At 39.4% G+C, this 8973-nt stretch overlaps 2 protein-coding genes across 3 annotated transcripts in view; both read right to left on the reverse strand.

The window, feature by feature from the left end:
- Positions 1–357: 357 nt before the first annotated feature.
- On the reverse strand, positions 358–5399 carry igf3 (insulin-like growth factor 3). Its single transcript, XM_029450467.1, has 4 exons — positions 4886–5399; positions 3785–3929; positions 2155–2342; positions 358–1503 (listed from the first exon to the last, which is right to left on the reverse strand). Exons 1-4 carry the CDS (start codon positions 4928–4930, stop codon positions 1243–1245), a joined length of 639 nt encoding a protein of 212 aa, XP_029306327.1. The 5' UTR covers positions 4931–5399; the 3' UTR covers positions 358–1242.
- Positions 5400–6342: 943 nt separating this feature from the next.
- Positions 6343–8973, reverse strand: part of LOC115018137 (uncharacterized) — a 9768-nt gene continuing 7137 nt past the window's right edge. The window contains exon 4 of one of the 2 annotated variants that reach the window (XM_029446983.1): positions 6343–7913. In XM_029446983.1, the coding sequence (XP_029302843.1) occupies positions 7422–7913 (492 nt within the window). In that variant the 3' untranslated portion in view covers positions 6343–7421. The remainder of the gene's footprint in view (positions 7914–8973) is intronic. The other variant, XM_029446974.1, reaches the window with a different exon arrangement.

Consider the following 8973-nt stretch of genomic DNA (forward strand, 5'->3'; position numbering starts at 1 on the left):
AGGAGCCATTTGTGTTATCAGGGCGCTCTTCACTGAGGGCTGAGGTGGCCTTCACAACTTGTGGAAAGGTCTTGGAAAGAGATAATAACTTTAGTCATGTCAAAGTAAAATGAGTCAGCTGTTTATGATCGCTGCAAAGCTGAACGTCAAAATAAAAAGTCAATTTGAGTTGTAATCGTTATAAAATCTCATGAAGTTCAAAACGTGCGTGTGAGCAACATGCTTAGTGAAACATCACGAGCACAGTCAAACCACAAATTACTTTTTCAGTTATTTAGGCTTTCTCCTTCAAATCAAGTGATAACATGAAGATTAAATTATTTATTCTTCAAAAATATTTATTATATTAATGTTGTCATAGTAAAATAAATAATAAATGCAGTAAACGTATTTTACATAAAACACAAAATAATCAACACTATACTTGATCATCTCAGTGAGAGAAAAACGTATTAATGCATGCACACCTGTCTACTGCAGAATCTAAAAAGCCACTGCACACTACCTGCTCAGCAGCAAACAGCAGCCCGACACAGTGCAGTTAGCTGGGTGAGCATGGTGGAGCATTTAGCAAATATCTTCATCAGGAGGTGTTTTGTAAAGTGGACACAGACACTACTCCAAATGAATTTGAATGTTATATCATTCATGCTAAATATGTATATCACGGTTTGCTAACTTGTTCATCACAACAACCACATTAGGTGATAATATGTCCCTCCCCCAAAAAATACAAACAATTATCTTAAAAGTTCAGGTCAGGTCGCTGCAGTGGAAAAAGCCTGGAGAGCTGGAGTAAAACACCACCTTTAAATGTACAATCCATCTGTCTAGACAGGGATGGAAAACAATGTTGTTGTTTCTTTAACAAATACCATTTCCCACAAGACCAAGTCCATCATGGGTTGAAAATCATCAGATTGATAGATTGAGGCCAGTCAGTAATGAGCTATCAGAGTGGCTGTTACAGATACAAATACTGGACAGTGACATTAGAAAAGAGTGTATAATACACGCAATGACACTTGTTCCAGAAATACAAATGAAAGGCTGAGCAAGAGTTTCCACTGAGTTCCTCGTGTAACAGCAGCGAGCCCAGAGGTGGTGTCAGGACCTCCTGGAGCTGTTGACTTCAGTGTATTATCACCCGGTAAGTCTTCATTAGCCTCAATTCTCTTTGTGATTTCCAACCACCCCTACTTAGTAGAGAATTACTTTGAGTTGATGTTATAACAGTTAGCATCAGTTCTTCAATCCAGGAACTATAAATATTGAGCTTTTTATGAGGTCAACTGTTGTCATTCTTTGAAGGGGACTCCCAGAGGTAGAAATAGGACTTCTGGTTGTGCTCCTTGTTTTAATCCTCCTGTGTGATGTTGCAATTTTGCTTTTCCGTCGAACTGACGGCTGTGTTTTCTTTCTATACACTTCCCTTTTTGGACTGTTGGGAGCCCCCAGGTGCTCAGAAAGCTTTTTCTGAAATAATGCTTGGAACTGCTGTGCCTGCAACACAAAGAGAAGAATGAGGAGTTAATTTGAGGACATGTATATTTGCTGAAGCAGGTAACCTTGGCCCTGTGTGGGGGCTAAGTTAGGATTTAACACAGAGACCAACTATATTATAATGGACTTTTGGTTTTGACTTTCTAACATGAACATTTTGTTGTTGCCTTATGCTAAGTGGAGAACAATGTTGCACTGTATTTTTCCTCTTGACAAAATATTCTTAACTCAAGAAGGGTTGGATCGGGCCCCCTTATATTGTTGTGGGTCTCTCTTGGATCAGGTCTAATTATCGCCTGGCTCCTCGGGTCCTTTCAGATTCTCTGTTTGAAAATGTTTTTATGCATGTCAGGTTTGGGTAGGATTTCCATGGGTCAATCCTTGATCTTTCTGCACACATCCACTGTCTCCCCTCTACCAAAAAACATCCTTGAACAAAGACAGGTGTTATATCCTCCCCACCCATATACAAAGTTCCATACTTAGGTCATGTGATGACACCTCAGTCTCTGCTGAGCACTACGAATGTATTTGACAGCCCTGGGAAAAGCTAGTAAGTGAGCCTTGAGTTAAGACTATTTTATCCAGCTACAGTTCCAAAGGCTAAGACTAAGCTCAGGCAGTATCAGGATCAGAATCAGAAGGGCATACCATGTCCAGCTGGGTAGTGGTAAGACGTTCTGTGGTTGTGGCTGGATGAGCTGTGGTGTGCTGCTGGCTCTTTGGTTTGGCACAGTACCTCTCCAGATACTGAAGTTCACAGCCGGCCGGCCGACAGCACTGATCCACTATCCCCTTCCCTCTGGGCCGAGCACCGTAACCAGACCATGTGCCTTTACCTGAAGAAAGAACAATGTCAAACATAGGATTCTTGTCTTTCTTTAAAGCCTTCCTTACTTTAAAAAAGAAAATTGGCTAGCTTAAATATACTCAGGTGGTCACTTCATTTAAAACATCCATGAAACCTTTTGAACGTTTGCATGTTTGACAGAGTCTATCCCCTCTACCAATTGTAATAGTCCTTACTAGGGCTGTGTATTGGTACTCGATAAGTACCTTTCAGTCAAGCGATATATCATTACAGTACTTTATAACTTTAAGGGTACTGGTATCGTCATTTTTTTAAACGATACCCAGCCCTATTCTTAAAACCCCACTATGCAGATGTATTGGAGAAGCGCAAAGTTTGTCCTGGGAATATGAATGTGCTTAGCAAATTAAATGACAATCCAGACATTGCATTTATAGACACTGCATTGTTTTGGTCCAAGGGAGAAATTTATTCCTAATGGTGGCAGTAAATGATTTCAAATTCATTGGGGCTCATCCTTTAGGAGCCATGAATATCAAAAGACAATTTCATGTCTACTTTGGTTTAGGATCAAATTCCTGCAGAACTAATGACATTCACAATAAGTCTCAGCTGTGCCTTGTGTTTAGTGTTAATCAACACATGTTAGCATGCTAACACACTAACCATGATGTTGAACATTACACCTGCTAAACATAGGGTCATCTATAGGATTTGTGTTTGAGAGGCTCTCTGCTCCTCCTGTCTACACCTTTCTTTGTTTTTAGTGTGAGAGCTGTGCAGCTCTCAGATAACAAGTGTTTTAACAATAAAGCTATCATACACTGAGGCACAGTGTTCTGGTGACTACGCTGCCATTTTGGTGGATTGCCACCCCTCTGATAGCAGAAGGAGAAAGTGGCCTTGGTCTGAACAGGGTAAAGGTAATCAGGTGAAAGGGCATGTGGTTAATTATCTGTGAGCCGTGGGAGAGAATATATTCTAATAAAAATGAACTTTATTTTAAGTAAATGGTGCAACGTGCCTCACAGTATAAGGTTGTGTTTACAAACCCATTCTGTACCAGTTAGCTCATTTACATGTCACACATTTGTATACAATGATGAACCAAAATAGAACAGTGGAATCTGAAGAAATAGATCAATCAGAAGACATTCAATTGCATAAAAAGTTGAGTTTGTCCAGTTTTATGTCAGTAAATGAACAGGATGTGTTTTGTTGTTGTGGAGCTGATAACTTGCTCGCAGTGTTTTCAAGTGGATACGATATTCTGTATCTGCGTTAGAATAACCTTGATAGCCTATTTTCTTTTTGTATCTTTATTAAGATCTAAAGAAGAAAATATATAAGCAATCTGCATTTGTATCATGACAACATATAATCTACAAATGTATACTTAAATCTACAGTAATCTTTGTCATTATTTCCGCTCCAGCCGTAACACAATAATAGCTACATAGGTAGACTTACCTAAATAGATTCCAAGATCCCCACATACAAATTTAAGGTCACTGAGCAGATCAGAACCACAGCGCTGTCTGGCTGCCTCTGAGGACAGCGGCCAGCCTGCCAGACATATGGTGGAGTAGAACATACACATCCGAACACACAACACCTTAAGACGAGAAGAAAAACCTTTTAATACACAACTCCACCACAAAGCCTATCACATACACATGATTCCTGTACTCAGGGTGTCCTGGTGACCCAAGGGGTTAAAGAACCATCAACCTTAATTTCCCTGCTTTGATTTTGCCTTTGCTGCATGCTGTTCCCCTTCTCCATCTCCTCATGTCCTGTCTCTACTGTTGACTGTCTCATAAAGACATAAAGGCAAAACATGCCTCTAAATATAAATGTGCTAATAATAACTTTCCTCTAGCTTTTTCTGCACCTGATGATGGTAGAGAAAATGTGACTTTAATGCCCAAGTGAAAATGACATGACATGACAAAGTGCATCAGCAGTCCCCAAAGCTAAAGTCATGTCCTTGAATTGCTTGTTTTGTCTCATAAACTGTTCAAAAAGCGCACATTTCACAAAGAGATGAATTAATACTTTATTTTATATATAATAATTTCCTAAGACGTTTCCTGAAAAAAGAAACTATTTGGTAGGCAAACAAAAAACCACAATTCTGAGACTTCTATCTGAGTTTATAAGCACTTGTTGATTTTCAGGGAAAGAACCTTGAAAGATCTGCACCATGCACGTAAATATTTATCCACTGTTCGTTTATTTTTTATAAACTTTATTTTCTATATGCATGTATTTGTCTTTAAACACATTCTCTATTCTTGTAGTTGGCTGAACTGCTGTGCACTAGAATATATGCTTTCCCTCCATATTCCCTCCAATCAGAACCAAATTAATTCAAATCAGTTAATTTCTTCGGAATTGCAGAAAAAAACTATTGGACCCATACAAGAAACAGTTAGCAGAGAAGAGCAGAAACAAACTGCTTCAATTACTATCAACTAATAATTTCAACTCTACGATGAGCAGTAATTGCCTGCACTAAACACTGCATCAGCAATTTGTCCCACTCAGCAGAGTGAAACTAAGTCTTACCTTGAGTGTCTGTGTTGTGGCAGAAGGGCAGTATGAGGAGCGCATCCTGTCTGTGTGGACCGACTCCAGGAGACCTACAGTTATTATAGTGTGGCAGCAGGAGGGCAGGATCACAGCTCTGAGATGTCCTCCCTGCACTCCTCACACTCAAATCTCATCTGGAGCTCATATCAGAGGATTAAACACACTGTCTCTGATGATGAACTTGTTCTGCTGTGTTCCCAACATGTATGTAACAGGATATTCATCATTGTCACAAACATGATGTCCAATTGGAAACAACTTTTAACAAGTGCAAATACTAGTTTATAAGGTCCATCCAGCTACAACTAATACAACAGTCCGACAATAAATCCTCCTTCATAAAGGTTCTAATGTTCACTTTGTGTTTTAAACATGCCCCTTTTGGAGGCTGTAGTTTGTGGTAATGTATAATTCTATTGAGTTGTACTGTCAGGTGTTTCTATTATTTTGTCCTCCCGATTTCTTTCAATGAGTTCAATTGTTTGGTTCTATTCATTTTCTATAGGACGCAAGTGAAGTGTGTACGGTGTCCCTGAGAGCGTGACACAAACATGGAAATAGACAAAACAAAAGCTAATGAAGAAACATCAAACTAAAATATAAGTCGTCCGTCCTTCGGTTTTCTCCCCAACCGTTCATCCGATCAACTTCACACTCTGCGGGTGTATCGATCAGGAAGCAGAGTGTCGAGTGCAAAGTTATTTGGATGAGCGGTTCTCGAGAAAGCTGCAAGCAACAATACCGGAGGCCTAACAATCAGCCCCTTTCATAAAAATCAGCTAATGATGTATTTTTTATTTAGTTTGTTCTGATTGCAGGATTCAGATTTGAATCGGTAAGCTAGTGATCACTAAAAGGCCAATGCTAGGCTAACAGCAACTGCAATAATATCTGAATCATCCAATAAGAATGTGAACACTAGTTACATTCTTTGCTCATTTTCCAACACCATTGACAGATAATCGACTGAAGCAACTTCATGAGCCACAAACTATCAACATGTAGCATGGCCTAAGTGTTTTCCACTCTGTAATGTCCCCTGTAAACTGTTGTTTCGGAGCTCATTACCATGTGACTTGCTGCATTTCTGTGTTCTCTCACTCTGCAGCATTTTCTTTCTAAATGTTGTCAAATTGATGAATCCATTTTCTTAATTTGCTTGTGCTTTATCTACTTGTATGTGTTTTCTGGAGTTGAGTTTCCAGGGCCACCATAACTGTGGGATAGTGGGTGAGGTAGGCGTGACTAGAACCACAGCTGTGTCTGAAGGAAGAGAGGTGGAGTGCTGTAGGAAGGTGGTGAGCTTTATATCCTGAACCACAGCGGGCCCAGGTGTGGCTCATCAAGCTGACGATCTGGTGCCAGCAAGCACAGAACACAGAGACCCCTAGTGGAGTGGAGGAGTCATCACAGCTTCATTTTATTTTGATTTTTTACTTTAAACGCAGCAAGCAGTTACATCTGGTGGTTTGCAAAACATATAGCAGCCCTCGCTCATATAAATCATTCTAGTTTTATGTGTACAATAACAATTCAGAGCAAGAGAAGAGCTGTTTGGCATAAAGTCACAGAAATAGTTGGACAATTTCCAAACACATTTTCAATTGATCGAATTACGCAGAAAAACCAAAATAAATTAACCTACTGGAGGTGGCTCATTGCTAATCCACCAGATGTATCAAACAAACCAAATCTCAGTCAAAGCTATCAAGACAGTCACATGTATTTCACACTGTATGTGAGGAGCAGATGGATGCAGGACACCTGGGAGATAATCTATTGAATTCTCCTATAAATAACAACAAAGTACACAACTTTGTACACGCACACACACTTCTTTATTGCAAACAAAGATTTGCAGAAATAGAAATATATCCTATGAGATTTAATTTCCAAACAAACATTTGGCTAAAAGTGTCTATGTGTCTAATATGATATACATTTGAAACAAAATGATATTGGCAATTGCTGGAGGCAAACTCAACAACAGGTTGAATGTATAGGGGGAGGGAGTCACTACATCAGGGGTCCAGACTTCAGAAAGTCCCAATCACTTTTTTATACACAAAATGAGAAGAGAGGCCCATCTGAGGTTTGTGTGAACATAAAGTCTCTTGGTTGAGTCTCCAGTAACAGATATGTTCCATATGTTCCCATTACTAGTTATGTGACTTTTTATTTTTGATAAGTCACATAACTAGTAATGGGAACAAATGGGGTTGAGAGAAAAAATTACTATCTACATATAATGGTCCCATTATGACAAGCATTTCTCAAGATAGTCAGATAATAGTAACACTATTATAAATATTGGTATGATGTATTAGGCTTGAAAATTAAAGATCACCACGATGACACAATGAAAGTAGTACGTTTACATGTACACTAGTATCCTGGTTTTATTACTTTCCATGAATTTTAATCCTATTCTGGATATACCAGGTCACTAATGCGCATGTGAACACATTCATAGAACAGAGTGCTCCTCATGTGAGTTTAATTAGAGTTGCTGTCAGGAGTTCAGGCTGTCAAGAGCAGCTTCACTCAGCTTGAGTTTGGCCTTCACTTGAGCGATCTTCTCCTCTTTTGCCAGCAAGTCAAACTGCTCCTGTCGTGAAGTGGAGGCACAAGCTGCCCTCTGAAACTCTCTACTGCTCCAGCTATGGTTGCTACTCTGCTCTGCAATACCAACAATGTTGTCAGCTTCACCACTGTCAATTTGTAAACAGTCAGATTCTTCATCTCCCAGGTGTGTCTCACATTCACCACTGTCAGTCACCCCCTCCTGCTCCCACCCAGCCTGAAACCAAGCTGTCTCTTTCCCTGCTGCTTCAGCCTGCTCTCCATCAGTATCCTCATGACTAGAGCTGTCCAGTTTGTGCACACCGTCCGTGGACCGAGGGACAGAATGTGCAGTTGTGGATGAGGATACATCACTCCCCTTCTTGTTTTCACTGTGTGTTACTTTACATGTGGTGTGTTTCTTCTTGTCATTTAGCAGCTCCTGAAAGACATACAAAGTAGTATCACATAAGGTTCCTGTTCACTTGTTGGTACATGATAAACCAACAATCCACAGTTGATAGCAGATGATTATACCATAAGGTACAACTGTCATATTGTAGACATACCAAGTCATTTGTATCAGATCTTTGTTGGTTCTGAGGAACTTGGCAGCTCTGTGTCCTCTTCTACAAAAGTTGATTTTGATGTACCCCAAGGCTTGATTCTGGGCCCTATTCTTTCCTCTATTTGCATGTTTCCCCTTTGGTCACATAATAAGTTAACATACTGTCAATTCTCAAACAGTAGTATAATAGCGTATTTTCTTCAACAGCAGAGAGAACAAGGACTTTATTTGAAGGTTAGGATAAAGTTATTTTGAGGGGATAATTGCTCTCATCATTCTGAACATATAAAAAACGTGCCCAAGAAGTTTGCCATTTGTTTGCTCAAAAAGTCAAAGAACTTTGCATTTCGTGGCAATTGGGCTTGGGCGTGGAATGCAGGCTCCGTACTCCGTAATGCACTTTTAAGCTCTTTGCATATACATATACATATATATATATATATATATATATATATATATATATATATATATATATATATTAATATATATTAATATATATATATATGTATATATATATATCTCTATGTATATATATATATATATCTCTCTATGTGTAGTGGTGTGTATAATAGCATGTGATGATAAGAGCACGATAGATGATGAGGGAATGAGATATATGATGACAATAGACAAAAAAGATAGAGAAAATAATAGACACAACAGAAGAAACAATCCAGATGAGAGGGAGAGAGATGACGAGAGAGAGAGAGAAGAGGTGGAGGGAGAAGAAGAGAGAGGAGAGAGAGAGAGAGAGGAGAGAGAGAGAGAGAGAGAGAGAGAAGAGAGAGAGAAGAGAGAGAGAGGAGAGAGAGGAGAGAGAAGAGAGAGAAGAGAGAGGAGAGAGAAGAGAGAAGAGAGAGAGAAGAGAAGAGCGAGAAGACACACACAAGGAGAGAGAAGAAGAAACAACATACCACACACAGGTAGAGGATAG

Source organism: Cottoperca gobio, chromosome 2 (genome assembly GCF_900634415.1).
Source record: "Cottoperca gobio chromosome 2, fCotGob3.1, whole genome shotgun sequence".
Taxonomy (NCBI): domain Eukaryota; kingdom Metazoa; phylum Chordata; class Actinopteri; order Perciformes; family Bovichtidae; genus Cottoperca; species Cottoperca gobio.